General features: G+C 39.7%; 1 protein-coding gene across 1 annotated transcript; it reads left to right on the top strand.

Annotated features, from left to right (window-relative positions):
• The first annotated feature begins 4,076 nt into the window (after nt 1–4,076).
• On the top strand, nt 4,077–18,210 carry LOC149289887 (sulfotransferase 6B1-like). Its single transcript, XM_089490146.1, has 7 exons — nt 4,077–4,290; nt 11,397–11,506; nt 12,162–12,251; nt 13,420–13,546; nt 14,055–14,149; nt 16,421–16,577; nt 18,080–18,210. Exons 1-7 carry the CDS (start codon nt 4,077–4,079, stop codon nt 18,208–18,210), a joined length of 924 nt encoding a protein of 307 aa, XP_089346272.1.
• Nucleotides 18,211–19,081: the final 871 nt, after the last annotated feature.

Genomic DNA, 19,081 nt, shown 5'->3' with positions numbered 1-19,081 from the left:
TAACTATTAAGATAAGAATTATAGAATTATTGATAATAATGATTTTAGATTAGACACTAGTAGATGTCTTGAATGTCTACAGTACACTCTACACTAGTATACTATTACTAACTATAGTATATATAACTGACAAATATATATATAAAATTTTATAATGTATTCAATTATTAATTATTAATATTACTGATTTTAGATTAGACACTAGTAGATGTCTTGAATGTCTACAGTACTCTCTACACTAGTATACTATTACTAATACTATACTAACTATAGTATATATAACTGACAAATATATATATAATTTTATATGTATTCAATTATTAATAATATATTCTATTAAATTATTTATAAATTCTATTATTTCAGTTATTTAAGCAGGACACTAGTCACTAGGCACTAGTGCCAGCCCAGGGCAAGTGCATCCCAGTGCCAGTGAGGCACTGAGTGCACTGTCAACTCAACAGCACTACACAGTTGATGACAGACAAAATAAAAAAATGATTAAATTAATAAAATTATTATTATTAAATCTTATTAATTCAGTAGAACTGAAGTGAGGAAGAGTACACTGTGAGAAATGGCAGGCTGAGGCTTACCAGTCTCACCCAGAACAGAACAATCTCTCTGTAACGCTCGGATGCAGCACAGCAGTGTTGCCAAAGCAGTCACAGCGAAAAATGAATGGATCTCTCAGGCAAGCTCTGCTCTTATAAAGGCGCCTTCAGAATTAAAAAAAAACAGCACAGGCATTGGACGAGACCCTTAGCATGACGTCACAAGAGTGAGCTGATTGGAGAGACGTGGTTGTGAGTTGTGAGTCTTCGTCTTCTCCTACGTTTTGCCGGCACTGTATTCTCTTCGGCGTCTAAAAAAACAGCCTCTTCGTGCTCGTTTACATGTTCGCCCGAAGACGAATGCGCAAGTCTACATTTTATGGAAATAAACAAAATAGACTGAATTTTAATTTATTGGCATCCACGGTGCTAGGATATAATCTTATGTGATGGGATTGGGAGTACATCAGTACACTAAAAAGTCATCATACATGGGATGCCTGAAGCCACAATTTAGTGCAACTGATCCTTTTTATTAGGATATGCAGATTGAAAGAGTAAATAACACAAACCCTTTACTTTTTCCTCTCACTGATTTCTGCACCTAGAAAGTTTTGTCCTCTGAAGTGACTACAAATTCAGGAATGTATTTAATCTCTGGAAAAGTAGAATTGCTTAATCCTACAGTAAATAAAGTGCCAGGAAACAGAAGATCAAACACATACATACAATCAGGCCAGGCTCTGCCACACCGACACCCAAACACACGCACCAGGACAGGCTCTGCCACACCAACAGCCAAACACACGCACCAGGACAGGCTCTGCCACACTGACACCCAAATACACACACCAGAACAGGCTCTGCCACACCGACACCCAAACACACACACACCAGGAAAGGTTCTGCCACACCAACATCCAAACACACATGCACCAGGACAGGCTCTGCCACACCACCACCAACACACACACAGCAGGACAGGCTCTGCCACACCATCACCCAAACACACACTAGGACAGGCTCTGCCACACTGACAACCATATCCAGACAGGCTAAGCTACAACGCTGCCTTGCTGTTGACCCCCTTTTGTGTTTTTGCCCACTTGTGTTTTGCCCCCAGTCAGCCCCACATTGTACATTTATCCCACCAGACAGCTCCACATTGTGTATTTATCCCACCAGACAGCCCTCCCTTTAGTATTACTTTATGTGATGACCCCAGCCAGCTACCCTTGTGAATTAATGCCTCATTGCCCCACACCCTTGTGTAGTGCCCCCAGTCAGCTCTATATTGTATATTTAGCCCACCACCCAGCCCTCCTTAGTATTGATTTATGTGATGTTCCCCAGCCAGCACCCTCTTGTGAATTAATACCAGCACACCCTTGTGTATTGCCCCCAGCCAGCCCCACATTGTGTATTAATGCCAACCAGCCAGCCCCCCCCAAGTATCATGTCAGCCCTGGCACACAGGTTGCATTCACAGGACCTGCCTAGAACCCAGAATAGAAGCATAGGACTTGCCATCTTTGCCCCCCCCCAAAAAAGCCTCCCTGTTGCATCTTTGCATCAAACAGCCCCCCTGTGCCATGCTTCCCCCTTACACATATATGTTATCAGATTGGAGCCCAGATTATGCATTAATTAAAGATGGGGAGCGGTACAATTAAACTGTTGGATTGAAAGTATCCTAAGTGCATAAATTAAGTATTGTTCCCAATATGAAAACATGGGGAAAAGATGCTCTCTTATTGGTACCACTTGTACATCAATTTTTTACATTACTTATTTGTGATGTATGAACACATTTCTTAGAACAAACAAGCAGAGATAAGACATTTGATGTATTAGTATATTTTTATAAAACAACAACACAAGGATCCAGTCATGGTGTAAACATTGATCAAATGCCTCATTACTCTGGGTGCTGTAGTGACTACATGTTTGATTGCAACTGCAATACAGAAAATAAACAATTACTTGCTTTACAGTCTCATTTGCCTGCACTCACCAGGACAATTAAGTAACCCTTAATTGTATTAAAAAGTATGGTTTTCAAAATCGTTAACTTTGAGGGCTTAGTAAAAAAAAGGCAGAGTTGCTTAGCTGCTTATCTTTTTCTGCCACATGTCTTCTTACTTTCTCAGTCAGTAGAGCCAATACAGGCATCAGCAGTATTCAAAAACCCGTTGTTGGAGCCGCGCGGTCAAAAGTGAAGCTATTAGAACGTGTTTTGGACACTGCCAGCATTTGTATCGTTAACTTTGTTTTTTACTGAATACCTAATCTCGCAACTAAAGATATGCAATTCCTATTACATTTATTGACCGCAATAAAAATAGAAATAGCCAGGAATTGGAGATCATCCGATTTAATCTTATGGGCAAAGATAAAAGCCCAACTGACATACCAATGTCAAATGGAAAAGGGGATTTTGTCCCAAACAGTATGGAGTACGATAAAGTATGCAATCTGGGAAAAGTGGTTAAAATTTCTTTCTGATGGAGAATTGGATGAATAGAGCTAATTTATTAATGAGTGGAATCCCGTCCAGAGAAACTCAGACACCTGACATAGATAGAACAGCATGATCGAGACTAATGGAATCCTTTTATGTATGTTTTGTTTCGTTTGTAACTGTAATGTGAAATTGTTGTATTGTTATTTATTTTGTGGATAATAAAAATTATAAAAAAACAAACAAAAAAAAAACAAACTTTGTTTTTTACTGAATCCCTTAAGAAAATGATTGCGAAAATAATATGTTTCATACAATAAACATTTGCTTAAATGTTTTCTTACAGGACGGGACAAACTTTACTGGCACTTAAAAACATTGTCAAGCCTTTTTCATTGTGACCAATGTTTTTCCAATATATATATATATATATATATATATATATATATATATATATATATATACACACACACACACAAAACCATGTGTGTAAAATGAAGAATATATATTCTTTATATAAAACATGTGACCTTCTGAGTTTCTTGTAAGAGTTCCAAAATTTCAAGAATAAATTCATTTAACAATCGAATTACCTTTGCTAGCTTCATAAGTGGTTTGTAGCCTTTACCTTTGTCCTCTTAACTGATATGGTGTTATGGCAACACCTGTTAATTATTAAACAGTTGAACAAAGTATAACTACAACTGGGAATAGCCACTTTACTTTTAAACACAGCAAAACAGATACATTGTCGATCTGGTTCTGTTGTACAGTTTTAGCCAACAGTGAGGCCAAGCATCACATTAGTATGATAAAGCAATCTTTGTGTTATTATTATTATTTTTTGTTACCCAAAGGTTTATTGTCTACATGGTCATTCACAGAGAGATGCACATTTCTGTCCCAATGCAATAAGAATTATAGTAGTTGGTGAATGCTTGAACAATTAGTTAACTGTGTGCTTTGGCACGGTTTATAAACACACCCTACTTCTACTCTTATATAAAAAAGTGGTAATCAAGCAAGTTATAGAGATCCCAAAACTCAAGGACTGAAGAAAGATGTCTAATTCTGGACAGAACACTAGAACCGGACAGGATAAACTGCTAGAAGCTCAAGCTGAGGATGCAAACAAGAAAACACCTGACCAATCACTGTTTAGTTATAAAGGGGTTCTATATCCCTGTTCTGTAACTAGTAAGGAAACATTGCAAGCTCTTCAATTGTTGGAAGCCAGAGAAGATGACTTGCTTATTATAACATATCCAAAATCTGGTGAGTAGAAAAAAATTCTTGCCATGGATAGCTGTGAACTGAGTATAAAGTTGAACTGACTTTAATTCCATTAGGTCCACTTCTTTAACAGGGAGCCATCATATTCTGTAAATTCGCAATTCTTACTTTTTAGTATTAATGTAAAAAAATGCCTATTATTTTTTGTTCTGTTACATTTGGGTGCTGACATCTTGCTGACACACAATGTTTTACAATTACATTACAAATATAGCTTTAAACTTGATTCCAGTTAAATATGTAAGAGCGTGAAATGTTAGGTACAAAACTAGGTACAAAAAGAATGCTTTAATTATAAAGGTTAATGAACAAAAACCTCTGTTTGAGATTTCTTAAATGTGGAATTAGTATTAATAATATTAATAAATAATACTACTAATAAGAAGAATTAATTTAGGTTAGGTATTTGTACATGAAAGGGCAGATTACTGTTGACAAATACTTTACTTTTAGTCTTAAAAAGGTTTAAGATGACTCTTCAGACAGGGCTGTCTGTTACCCATGCTTTTTAATGTCAAAAAGATACAGTATTTATCAGTGCAGCATACCCCCAATATTTCAGGTGTCCAAATCTGGACACATGTTTTGGAATGTGTGGCTGGAGGTGGGCCTGAGCTCCTTCACTGCCATCATAAAATGTCCTGCCTGTGAACTCCTCCATTAATGTGAGGAACTGTGAGACACATCAGAGAGGAGCCAGCTCTACAGCAGTTATGTATGTTACCTGATCCAATGCAGCGCAGACTCATAACGGGGTCGATCAAGGTCAGGTGGGGCCCTGGTGCACACCTGTGATTAGAGGCTCCCTCCATATTATACTGTATATTAGGCTTTGACAAAACCTGGTCACAGTGGCGGGTTTTGGAAGACAAGAAGGCAAAAACTGGCCAACGCTGCCATTGTGCATCAGGCACCCTATGCTGTCCTGTGGGGTGCGGTAAAGCAGGAAAGCATAGGTTGCGGGATTCACAATGGCCGAAGAAAAGCAGAGCCACGGCACACTGTAACATTTGTTTTTATATCAATATATTGAGTTCGCCAGTGTGTGTATGTGTATAAGAGTGCAGTGTTAGTGGGTATGGTGTTGTATATATTGCAATATGGCATTAACATTTATCTTACTTTCTACACCTCATGCTAACATCAAACACCAATACACAAACTCTTTCTCTAAATGCTGACATACACATTCATAAGAACATTAACAGAAGAAGCCATTGGGTGCCAGTGAGGTGTGTGATATACATTTGAAATGTTATGGTTAATAAGTGGTCTGTTTTTGCTATATTTCTTTTAAAGGCTTGTTTATTGAAAGGTTTACAAAAGACCAGTAATTCTACCTTATATAATTTATTTTTGTGCTTCAGTGAAGTGTTCTTGTTTACTTTGCATGTGGGAGATGTGGCTCAAGAAAAGGAGTTATCCAAGGCCTGTGTGTGAAGAGGCCCCTGCCATAGACTAGGCTTTGCTTGGTCAAAGTAGTGGGAATGTCCATGACCAGTGTTCCCTCTAAGCTGTGCGCTTGTGCACGCGCACATAACTTTTTGAGGGAGCGCACACGTCCTAACATTGTGCGCACAGTACCTAACGGGGAGCTGGGGGGGCGGGCAGTCCGTCCAGGGTGACGCTGGTAATGTCCGCCGCTGGAGGAGCAAGCTCGGTTGGGGAGATCAAAAATCTCACCCCAACCGGCTTAAAATCAATCAAGGGAACGGGAGGTCTGTTAATGCAGACCTCCGATCCTGCTGCCTTGCGATGCGCGCGGCAACTGATGCTGTGCGTCGGAATTTGATGTCAGATCCCGGCTCACAGCACTGAAGCCACGCCCACCTTCTTTACTGCACCGGAAGGACAGGACACAGAAGAAGAAGAGGCAAGAGGAAAAACGAAGAGGAGGAGGAAAAGTAACAGAGGAAAGGTAGGAAAACATTAAGTGAGATTAGTAAGTGTGTGAGAGTGATGGGTGTTATGCTGTAGTTTATGCTGAATGTTTGTGAATTAGTGTGTGTGTGTGTGTGTGTGTGTGTGATAGCATGGATGTGTAAATGGGGGGGATAGCATGGCATAGGGAGGCTGTAATCACATTAATATGATGCCCAGGTTCCAGCATGTACTGGCTGCCTGGGCATGATAGGAGTGTGATTGCTGTTAGCAATTATGTATATACCGTATTTGCTCGATTATAAGACGACCCTGATTATAAGACGACCGCCCAAAATCTGAATATTAATTTAGGAAAAAAAGAAAAAGCCTGATTATAAGACGACCCTATAGGAAAAAAAGTTTTTTAACCAGTAAATATTAATTCATGTAAACTATTTTTTTATATTGAATAAAAGCTATGATTGAGTAAAATATTTGTGTTTCATGTCCTTTAATTTGCCAACCTGCCCCCCAGTTATGCACATCTGCCTCCCAGTTATGCACATCTGCCCCCAGAAATGCCTTATACCCCTATATGCCACTCTGCCTCCCTGATATGCTTTTTACCCTCCTATATGCCACTCTGCCCATGATATGCCTTTTAACCCCCTATATGCCACTCTGGGGGGTTAAAAGGCATATCATGAGACAGAGTGGAATATAGGGGGTATAAGGCATTTCTAGAGGCAGAGTGGCGTATAGGAGGACACTCATACACCCAGACACTAATTTACCCACTTACCCACCAAGACACTTACATACCCACTGTGACACACATACCCAGACACTAATATACCCACTCAGACACACTTCCAAACCAAGACTCAAGCACTCAAGCAACTAAAGCACTCACCGCGATGGGTCAGCAGGCGCTTAGTATACTACAGCTTCCATGGCATTACAGCATGATGCGGTGTGACCCCGCTAGGCCCCGCCTCCTCCAAAAAATTAAAGCGGTAAATCTACTGGATCCGCCTTTGACTTTGGGACGGTACAGTGCCGCCCGGGTCCCACTGGGTCTTGCTTCTGGAGTGTGGTGCCAAGATCAATGGTTTCCCTCAACCGGCTCTGCTCCCCGGCAGTGGGCGGGCTATCGCGGCGCGGAGGAGGCGTCCCCCATGCTGAGAGCACGCTATGCAGGGAAAGGTACGCTGCTGCCCGCGCTTTCACGGCGCTCGCTGATAGACACCCGGTAGCAGCTGAGGTTACCAGACCGGAGGATCCAGATTCCCTGCAGCGCTGCAGGGAATCTGGATCTTAGTCTCATAGTCAGACCTCTGTTTGAGGTCTGATTAGAAGACGACCCCGATTACAAGACGAGGGGTATTTTTCAGAGCATTTGCTCTGAAAAAAACCTCGTCTTATAATCGAGCAAATACGGTATATATATATATATATATATATATATATATAATATTGTTGTTGTTGTTTTTTTGTCCAATTTTGGTGTGTTATTTTTAATAAAGTGGGGGGTCATTTGAATGCTGAATTTTCTGTCCAGAATTTTCATTTCGGTGCATCCCTATATACTAAGCCAGACACTGAAGCAGTAGGCCTACACCTTATCAATGTTTGGCTTAGTATATAGTGATAGGGTTTATGCTACATTATTGGCAATGTCTGGCTCAATGTTAAGTGATAGGTGTTATGCTGCCCCAGGGCCGGCCGAAGACTTAACGCCGCCTGGGGCGAAGTTTAAAATGCCGCCCCCCGCCGACGCCGGGGGGGGCGGCATTATCTACCCCCCCCCGGTACTTACCCTTAAACAGTCCTGCGGCGAGTCTCCCTGTGATGCCACAGTGCCGGCTTGTAATGCTGAGCGCCGGAAATTCACGTCACTTCCGGCGCTCTGCATTACAAGCCGGCACCGAGACCGAACAGGGAAACTCGCCGCAGAGGAGAGAGAGAGGGGCGCCGAGCGGGTAAGCGAAAACCACTCGGTGCCCCTCTCTCTCTCCTCCGCTTCAAAAAAAACAAAAAAAAAACCGCTTGGGGCGGCAAAGTGCCGCCCCTTCTGAAGTGCCGCCTGGGGCAATTGCCCCAGTCGGCTCCATTGTAGGGCCGGCCCTGTGCTGCCCCATCGTCAATGTTTGCCTCAGTATATAATGATAGCAGTTATGCTGTACCACCGTCAATGTTTGCCTCAGTATATAATGATAGCAGTTATGCTGTACCACTGTCAGTGCGTGCCTCAGTATATAATGATAGCAGTTATGTTGCAACACTGTCAATGTCTGCCTCAGTATAAAGTGATAGGTGTTATGCTGTACCCCAGTCAATGTGTGCCTCAGTATATAGCGATAGGTGTTATGCTGTACCCCTGTCAATGGTTGCCTAACGACAGAAGCTATGCAGTTTCCCAATAAAAAAAAATTATATATATACATATATATACACACACACACATATATATATATATATATACAAATATATATATATATATATATATATATATATACACACACACACATATATATATATATATATATTGATCCTTTATGCAGCCCGGAGCCCCCGCTTGTGATTCACTCATAATTAACTTTTGCAGTGAGAATTTCACCTTTAAAATAGACCATGGAGTCAAAAGGGTTGGAAATATATAGCTCCCCCCCTTGCAATATGATTTTTTTTCAGCTCCACCAACTTCGCTTTATATGGACTGTAGAAGCATATTGTGCGCACAAAATTTTGGCTCTGGGAAAAATTTTGCACAACAGAAATTTTCTGCGCACACCACCCAAGAAAAATTAGAGGGAACATTGTCCATGACCACACTTGATCATCTGCAACTTGCCATGGGCTTAGCTAGCCTTTTTAGTTTGTCAAGAAAAAAGGAAGGTCACACAATTAAACAACTGTCTGATCCTGAGGATGCACAGCTGATTAAACACCAACAAGATTTTGTCAAAAGAATGCATTGATGCTGTAAAATCTAAGGCCAAAATATAGTTTGTAAATCTCAGACTGAATAGTATTTGCCAAACCTGCCAGCTGTACTCTTGCTCTTATCATTCCGCCAGTACAATGTGCCCCACTCAATGTGCCAGCCATTAATCCACAAGTCAAAGTGCAATCCGATAAGTATGAAGCTGACAGTGTCAGTGTCAACTGATTTGATAAGCAACATGTGGTTATTAGGAAACCCGAGAAGATTAGAATTTGCATTGATCTGAAGTTTCTGAACATGGCTTTGAGAAGGTCACACAACATAATGCCAACCCATGAGGATGTTTTGCGCAAACTACCCAGTTGTAGGTGTTCTGTCACCAAGTAAGGTGTTGGAGGCTGGTATACTAAGTGCATCATTTTGAGGAAATGGAATCCATCTTTTTAGGCAGGCAGTGTAATTTCAAGTAGCAAACATGGGAATGGTAATGTTGTGCTGTTGTAGCATTCAGTTTAGAAGACTGTGTTAGGATATCACTACTGTTTTGTTGTAGCAAATAAAAAATTACGTTTCACTGGGACTGCAGTTTAAGAAGAACCTATAAATAGACGCCTTCCATTCAGCAACATACAATGACTACAACTGCTCGCAATACTGTCACATTACTGCAGAAAGATGTCAAACTTTGAACAGAAACCTATAACCGAACGGGATATATTGCTGGAAACCATTGCACAAGCAAAAGGAGAAGCTGGCAAGAAATCAGCTGATGAGCTGTTGTTCGATTATAAGGGAATTTTGTACCCCACTTATGTCTGCAGTAACGAGACATTCCAAGCTTTGGAATCCTTGGAAGATGATTTGTTGATTATAACCTGTCCAAAGTCTGATGAGTGAGTCAAGAAGTGGATAATTCCACTATTGATTACATAGGAAGACAATTATGTGTATCCTTGGCTGAAAAACAAGTAGTTTAATGAGTTCAGACTGGGATACCCAAAATGTTGGCCTGTTTTTGGCCCTCAAGGACTGGAGCTATGCTCCCCTGTTGCTAAATGAACAGATTATGACTATATACCGTATATGTAAATATAACCACATAGTTAATTGGTTAGAGAAAAGACACAAGTTCATGTAGTGGTTTTTTTTTTTTAAATTTATAACAAGGTTTGTAATCCTGGTGCATACAGTGAATTTGGGCAAAACTTACTGGCTGTCTAGGGCTCTGAGCTAGTAGGAGGTGGCACTATGAGGTTCTATCTTGTGTTGGAAAGTGCATGTGGTCTGCGGTGGTGGAGACATAATGTTTTCAAACCTTAATACATCACATATATGATATGCCTTGTACTTTACATTTGTGTGCAAATGTGCATTTACATTATGAATCATAATTATTCAAGATTATTCATGATTATTTATCAAAGCAATTACTTTACACAGATTGGGGTTTATGCGGTAGTCTTTGTCCTTCCCTCCCATGCTCGAGATTTTAGTGTTTAATAAATGAAATACGGGGCAGGGGTGGCATAAAGGTGTTTGACACTGTCTCTAGTAGAAGGTCTTGATGTTAGCGGGTTACCTCAGTGATCAGTATTGTGATTTCTGTGTTCACATCAGCTGTTTTATATCACAAGATTTGGTTTATTGTCTTTTTATGTGCTCAGTGTCAAACTGTTCAGTTACGGAGAGCAAACATTGAGCAATGCGCTTAATCTCATAATTACACACTATTTTCTTCTTTCAACAGAATATAATAATAACGATAATCTAAATTCCCGTAACTGTCCAACCCATAAATAAAGAATAAATAGGAATTATTCATATATGGTTACCTCTGAAAATGAAGTCCAAAAAAAAAAAACGTAAAGAAAAAAAGTGATATGCTGAAAAAAATTTGTAGTGAGCTCATATTAATACTCTGTTTTATCCTCCATAAATGTCTTAGAATAGTCTGCTTTGTTTGTTTTTTTTCCACACACTAACGCATCATGTTTCTCTTTACAAAACTAAGAGATATTAATGTAAATGTTTTTGTACCATGATAATGGTCGATATCAAAGAGGACATTCCCTTTTTAGTACTGTATCTCTACTTCCTCGTACTATGTACATGGAATGTTTGAGGTGCACTCACGGTGGCCTTAACAAAATGTCCGTGTTCACATTTTGAATGTCTTTTTCTAGAAAACCAAATAATTTGGATACTACCTCACATTCCCTGTTGTCTTTCATGTTGCCTTCAGACCAAGATTATGTTTACTTATTTATGGTTTTTTTAGGAACTAATTGGGTATCCCAGGTTCTACATGAGGTGGTTCATTTAACTCACCAAAGAGAACCATTGGTGGATGCATTAATACTTGAATTTGGTAAACCAGAGAAAGTAGAGGTGAGTGAAAATTGATATAAAGTTCAAGGAGTGCTGTCTTTGCTATTGTCCTGAAATATAGGTCGTATGATGTGATACATATGCTCTGCTCTGGGCCCTAAAGTTTTTTGTATCTAGTGTATATCTGTATCAAATATCACACGCTTTGGCTATTGTAACACCTTTAAGAATATCCCTCTTTAGTGTCTTCACTGGATATTTTGTAGTTCTAGAGTCATGTATAGAATCATTTTTTAAGTACAGTAAATAGTAGACAATGGTTAAAACCAGTCACCTGTTCAAGGCTGCCAACTATACCAACTACAGTATGGAAGTTGGTAGTGCACATCTATCCATTTGATTGCTTGAAACACTTCCCATTATCCCTGTATTTACCTTTTTTAAACTAATATTACTTCTGTCAGGATCTAAAATGCCCTCTACACCCAGTAAACAATTTTCACTGTCCACCTCTCTGAGGTTTTTTCACTAAAGACCGAGAAGGGATAGTGTTCAAGCTACAATTTTACTAAAGATGTAGAGAGCTATGGTTCAACAATTTTTGCTTATTTGAACAACCCTTTAGATTACATACACTCGGTATGACAAACATGTTTTGAAGGATCTAAGAAACAATAGGTCTTATCTGATACTTCCAACATTTTTCTCCTGCAAGCACTTAAAAGAAAAACCTTCACCAAGGATCTTGTCAACACATCTAAATTATGATAACATGCCAAGGTCATTTTTTGAGAAGAAATCAAAAGTAAGTGTGAATGTTTTTCAATTGAATTTGAAGTAATTGTAAACATTTTACATTATCTCCTAACTTAACTAGTGTTTAAAAATGATTTTGAACGCAGGCAACAAGACGTGACTATTTGCAATTTTGCAAAATGTTAAAATCTCCTCTTTTAAGCACAATCCATTTGCACTGTATCTCAAAATTCAAAAGATTAACATAGAATACAATCATTTTAAATGTTGAATAATAGAAAAACGTGATGTTTTGTAAAAATGAAAATGAATAAAATTTGCAGTACTATATAAAATAATCTATTGATCCTGTAGATGAGGATCAGTGTTTGTAATGTACAAATAAAAACACTTGCCTAGCCCTCCATTCCCACTCATTTTCTAATATATTTATAGTTGTGAAAGGGTTGGAATAATAGGGTCTGCAGTGGGTGCACCTTCTATTATTCCAACTCTTTGCTTAGTGAATAGACCCTATAATGCTTTTATATTTTCAAGTTTATGACTGAAAACACAGACCTCACTTGGTGGGTCTCCTTAGCTCCCATCTACTGCATGGCCAAACACTGACAGGGTCACTAAGCAGCTGCCTAACAGCTAATCTTGTTCTGGATGAGAAGACACAGAAAAACACATTTGTTGCTTTCCACGGGTTAAGTACAATACACATACTAGAGTCTAAGCCTGGAGCTAAAAATAAATAGAACTGCAACTTGTCCCTGCAGAATCAGGCCCAAACTGGAGAAATAGAAGGCTGGATGTATGTAATTTATCAATCGCTGGTCTTCAAGTGCCAAGACCAACTTTAAACCCTAGCCCTGTACAGAAGCTTTGGCATCCATAGAGCACTCACCTTTACATACATCCAAAAGAACCAAGAATATCTGCAAATTGTCCCAATACCAAAAGTGCTTCCCTTTTTATATCATCTGAAGGGCCTCTTACACATGTGGGAACCCTAGGTAGCTGCTTATTCTACTTACATGGTAGTGCATGTAGTTTTAGGAAAATACACCATTAGGTCACTACTGGATATAATTATGAACCCAGTTGCTGAGGGGTGCATTAGAGGTGCTTGAATGCAAGGTTATAACTTAGCAATACTTTGATAACACCATTAGTTATTACAGTTTATAAAAATAATTTGTGATCTTTTTTAATTTAGATTTTTTTTTCAGATCCTGCTGATCCTTCGGAATCCAAAAGACACAGCTGTTTCATTTTACCATTTCTACAATAATAATCCCGTGCTTCCCACTTACAGTTCCTGGGACTTGTTTTTTAAAGATTATATCAGTGGAAATGGTAGAGTTGATCATATTTCCAATAATACATTACATTTTGGTTAAACAGTAGATTCTACAAGAGGGTAGCCACCATGACCTATAGCAGTATTTAGATCACATCCACTAGAACATGTTATCACACAGTAAACTGGTTGTTACAAAATATAATAGATGGTAAAATAAAGAAAATGTCTTATTGTTACAGTGAACATTTTGGATTTGCTTTCTGGAGGGGCTATGAAAAAAACACCTATCACTGGTTTAATTATCCCATATACTATAGCATATTTTTATTTTTATTGTTTTGGTTTGATAAGGCTTTCATGGGTCTGGAAGAACATCACATTTATTGAGAATTAATATTTATAAAGAATTAATATTGGGAAAGGTTTAGGTTTTCAATAATAGTAGGGATTGTATTTCTAATGCAGCAATCATAGATACAAATTTGTTAAACATAGAGAAAAGATTAAAAAGGTAATAGTTATTGTGACTGTTTAATAAAATGGTGAGATCTCTCTTTATAGTGTGTTATGGATCATATTTTGAATATCTGTTGGGCTGGAACAAGAAGCTGGATGAATTGAATATAATGACAGTTACATTTGAAGAAATGAAAGAGGTAAGATCCTCAACTAGCTCATTAGGAACGCTTTTTTATACTTGTGAAAGTATTTTCAGGGCAAAAAGGGCTTTAAACCATATTCTATATACCGTATTTTTCGCTCCATAAGACGCAGTTTTTTTCCTCCCAAAGTAGGATGAAAAATCAGCCGCGTCTTATGGAGCGAAGATGCAGGCAGGGAGGGGGGGGGGGGCAACGATATACCGTATTGGCTCGAATATACGCCGCACTTTTAAGACTTTAAAGTGGGGGTGCGGCCTATATTCGGGGTCTAGCGCCCGACGCCCGGGACATGCAGTCCCGGGCGCCGGGCAGGCAGCGGGGTTAGGATACAGATCCCCCGCAGCGGTGCAGGGGACCTGCATCCTACTCCCCGATACGCTCAGACAGCCTCCCCTGCCAGCACTTCCCACGGGGGGGGTGCCGGCACGGGAGGTTGTCTAAGCGCATCGTGCGGATGCGTTTTACCTCTGCACCCCCCGCGGACTTACCGGAGCAGACTCCCGGGTGTCTTGCGGGGTCGGCGGGGGACGTCTACGCAATACAACTTCCGGTGCCGGATGTGCCGCACCGGAAGTTGTATTGCGTAGATGTCCCCCGCCGGCCCCGCAAGACACCCGGGAGTCTGCTCCGGTAAGTTGGGGAGGGGGGGGCAGAGGGGGACAGTGGCAGCGTATCTCGGGGAGGGAGGACAGTGGCAGCGTATCTCGGGGAGGGAGGACAGTGGCAGCGTATCTCGGGGAGGGAGGACAGTGGCAGCGTATCTCGGGGAGGGAGGACAGTGGCAGCATATCTCGGGGGGCGGGGGGGGCGGGGGGGGCAGAGTGGCAGTATGTTTTTTGGTGCTTTTTTAAAGAAAAAAACTTTTTCTTTAAAAAAGCACCAAACTTTTAGGGTGCGGCCTATATACGGGGGCGGCCTATATCCGAGCCAATACGGTACTCACCAAAAGTGTCCCGGACAGTCTCTGTCTCGCTTCGCCGTCCAGGGGAGGTCTTCATCTGGAGACCGCCGCCTCTGTCGCCGCCTCTCCTCTTCTCTGGTCCGTTGCGACGGCTAAGGGCGGACTGGATGGAGAGGACGGGGGGATTTGACGCAAGCGCCGTGTCACGTATGGCGCCGGCGCATGCGCAGTACGGCGCTTGTAGTCCAACTACACTTCCCATCATGTCTGACCAGCTTTTTTCTGTGCAGGCATGACGGGAGGATGATGTCCTTTTTTTATAGCCCATTTTTTAGCTCAAAATATTTTTTCCTTTTTTTTCTCCTCTAAAATCTAGGTGCGTCTTATCAGCAGGTGCGTCTTATAGAGCGAAAAATACGGTAATCCATCATTTAGTATGACTGAAAATATAAAAAAATGATAAAAATAAAGCACAACTACTGCAAAAGAGAAATAAAAACAAAATATAAAACAAATATAAACCCTTTAACACACACTTACATATGTACATATGTACATATGCTAACACACCCTCACTCTAACAAACATGTACACACGTATATATACATACTTCCCTAACACCCTTACCCTCTCACCCTCTTTCCCCTTTACCTTCCCAGGAGCCTTCTTCATAGATGTATGCACACATTTTTACGAGCAGCCTCACTTTTACTGTGGGGTCATGTTACATTGTGTATAGGTATAAGTACTCTGGAGCCCCAAGTGCCTTAATCTGACTTTGTCTATGTTAAATCTGTTTCTGGAAGAGCTGCCCTGGAAGCCTACCCTGCATTGAATAAAAGGGGATTAGCCAGGAGTTTTAAAGACAAGGATACCTTATTACTTTATTTAAATACAAACTATTTGTAAAAAAAAATATGTTCCCAAATTGTAGCTCTAAACTGCTCCAAAGTATTAGTAAAATAGATTTGGTATTAATGGATTCTGCAATTCATTTATGCAGTCTTATGACTGATCCCCTATATGAAAGGGTTTGATCAGAAGATCTATGCTGGGCTTCATGGTCTATAGGGAAATCAGTAATGTCACAGCTTGGGGACATTGCCATAGGATACCGATAACCATTTGGCCTATCTAGTTTTTCCTCATATAAAGACTCCAACCTTAAACGGTTCTGGTTCGTGTCTTAGATTCGGGATAGACATTTTTCTTACTTAACAACCTGTTTTCAACTTTTAATGCCTTGTGCTCCTTTTTCTTCAGCTCCTATGAAAAAAGTAAATTTAACAAAATGCATCATGACCATATTTAACCAACAAGTGCATAATGTATGTAATTAATTCCTAATTTGTCTTCCATTTAAGGACTTTGCTGTGCAGTTGGAGAAGATTTGTGAATTCATAGGGCTCCCTTTGACAACGGAGCAAATTAAGTTGGTTGAAAAAAAGACTACCTTTAAATCTATGAAAGAAAAAGCCAGTGAAACAAACAGCAAGCTTGCTAAAGCCATGTTCAGAAAAGGTAAACAACAGAAAGTGCCCTAATTGCTACTTCGCTACTAAGATAATAAATCATGGGAATATGTAACTTGTGTATGATTTACTTAACAATAAATACTTAAATGGCTGAGAAAATCCTGGGAGCATTCAGAAATATTCACCAATTAGACTACTCCGCGTTGTCATATATATTAGTTTGTTAGTCAAGTTGCTCAGACTAACTTATTGCCAGTTTGACCAATTCTGGGACATGTCACCTCCCCCCGAGGCGCTGGGATGATTTTGTATAGCAGGAGTTATTTTTCACAGCTGACCTGTTTTACCAGCTTCTTTGCAAATTAAGTTTATACCAACAGTTTGTGAATAGCAAAGTTAATTTGATTTCAATTTCAACCTCAAACTGTTGAAGTTGACTCGGAATGTGGTTAAGTTGGCAAATGAGTTGGTTCTAGTGAATATATGAGATGCTGCATTGAAAGGAAAGTCCTGTTATTTTAACTTTTCTGTAACTGAGCTCTAGCAGTCACCTCCAAAATATTTACAGTGGTTCTGAGTAAAATACATTTCCTGCCCCTTTAAAACATGTCAGATTGATCTCAGGCTACTAGACTCATCTCTTGACTCTGTCAACAGATCCCAATAGCTTCCCTATTTCCATTTCAGTTTAAAAAACACATTTATGAACCTTTAGTAAGGTTAGGGCTCTGTGCAATCCAGTCAAATTCTTCCACACCAAACTCATCCAGCCATATCTTGATGGACCTTGATTTGTGCACTGGGGAGCAGTCATGCTGGAATAGAAAAGGGCATTCCCTAAACTGTTCCCACAAAGTTGGAAGCATACAATTATCTAAAATGTCTTGATATGCTGAAACAATAAGATTTCCCTTCACTTGAAGTAAGTGAAGGGAAACCAAATGCTTCAGCATACCAACCCCTGGCAAACCGCCCCATACCATTATCCCTCCTCGACCAAACTTTACAGTTGGCGCAAGGTAGTCAGGCAACGTTCTCCTGGTATCTGCGAAACCCAGACTCGCCCATCAGACAGCCAAACAGAGAAGTGTGATTCATCACTCCACAAAACACATTTCTACTGCTCCAGAGGTGACGTGCTTTACACCACTCGATCCAAAGCTTGTCATTGTACCTGATGATGTTAGGCTTGGATGCAGCTGCTCGGCCATGGAAACCCTTTCCACGAAGCACCAGCTGCACAGTTTTTTGCTGATATTGATGCCAGTGGAAGTTTGTAGAATTAGCAGAGTGTTGGTGACACTAAGTCTGCTCTGTCATTTTATGTGGTCTTCTGTTTTCGAGGTGTGTCCCAATACTTTTGCCCATATAGTTTGTATTTATTTGGGAAGGCAATATTGTTAATTAAACTAGAATTCAAGCTTAGAATTCTGAAATAGTATTAATGAGTTTCTGTATAAAACTGATTGAAAAAAAGTAGAAAAAAAGTATGTTATGTGAAGATAGTTTTTGTAATTGAACGCTAAAGTCATTTTTATATTTTAAAAGGAGAAATTGGGGATTGGAAAAGCAATTTTACTGAAGAACAGAGCCAAGAGGTGGACTCAAAGTTTGAGGCGTCCCTTGCAGGAACAACTCTGGGTGAGAAGCTGAATTACAATAAATACTGCAAGTTCTAGAATTCACCCATGGAGACTTTTGTTCAAGTAAAACAATGTGTTGTGGGTTTGCTACATGCTTTATTATTGAATAAACATGACTTTATTGTTTCTTTAAGTGTTTTTTATTTAATAAAACCTAAAATATTTATTCAATGTAGATTTCTGTAACCATTGTCCTATGGCCATTCTTCAACTTGATTGTACCTAGAACTGATTTAAGATACTTAAATCTTAAATCAAAAATACTCTATGAATCCCACCAATTAGAAAAAAAGCACATGCCATAATCAACAATAGTTGGAAAGAAGCCCAACTCATCATATTTAGGGGAATACATCTAAAAGTTACAACATATAAGAATTGTGTACATCCCACAGGAGAAGTGCTTTAGAACCTTTAATTAAAGGGACACTCAAGCTACAATGTGAACTTTAATACTCACAATAGCCGTGTTTTCACTTAATTCCCCTTAAAATGCATGGAAGCTCTTTCCCTACACCTGCACCTACATTTTTTTTATAGATACTGATTATCAGTTGTGTTAATCATATATTTAAATATATCACATGATCAATTAATGAACTGCTATAAAGTACACTTCCTGCATATTATCTTTAGCTTATGAGTAAAAGCTAGTATAAGCTCGAAATGCATAAAGCCTCAATTGACCTATACCGCCTGGTCTTATGAGCACAGATTTACTCCATTAAATATCAAACTGAGTGCGGATCTTGTATTTTATTTCCTGATTTTATACATTGTATACTCACCACCAGTCAACTCCAGCGCTTGCTCAGTGAATGCTCTAACAAGACCCTTGTGCACATATGCAGAAAGCACTCTTTTTTAATGCATAATAAACATTGTCCCGGATCAGAGTAATGCAGAT

This window comes from Sceloporus occidentalis, unplaced genomic scaffold (assembly GCF_023333645.1).
Source record: "Sceloporus occidentalis isolate IW3139 unplaced genomic scaffold, rSceOcc1.0.p SCAF_42, whole genome shotgun sequence".
In the NCBI taxonomy this organism is placed as follows: Eukaryota; Metazoa; Chordata; class Lepidosauria; order Squamata; family Phrynosomatidae; genus Sceloporus; species Sceloporus occidentalis.
Note: the sequence above shows the minus strand (reverse complement) of the source record. Positions and strands in the feature narration are given on the sequence as shown.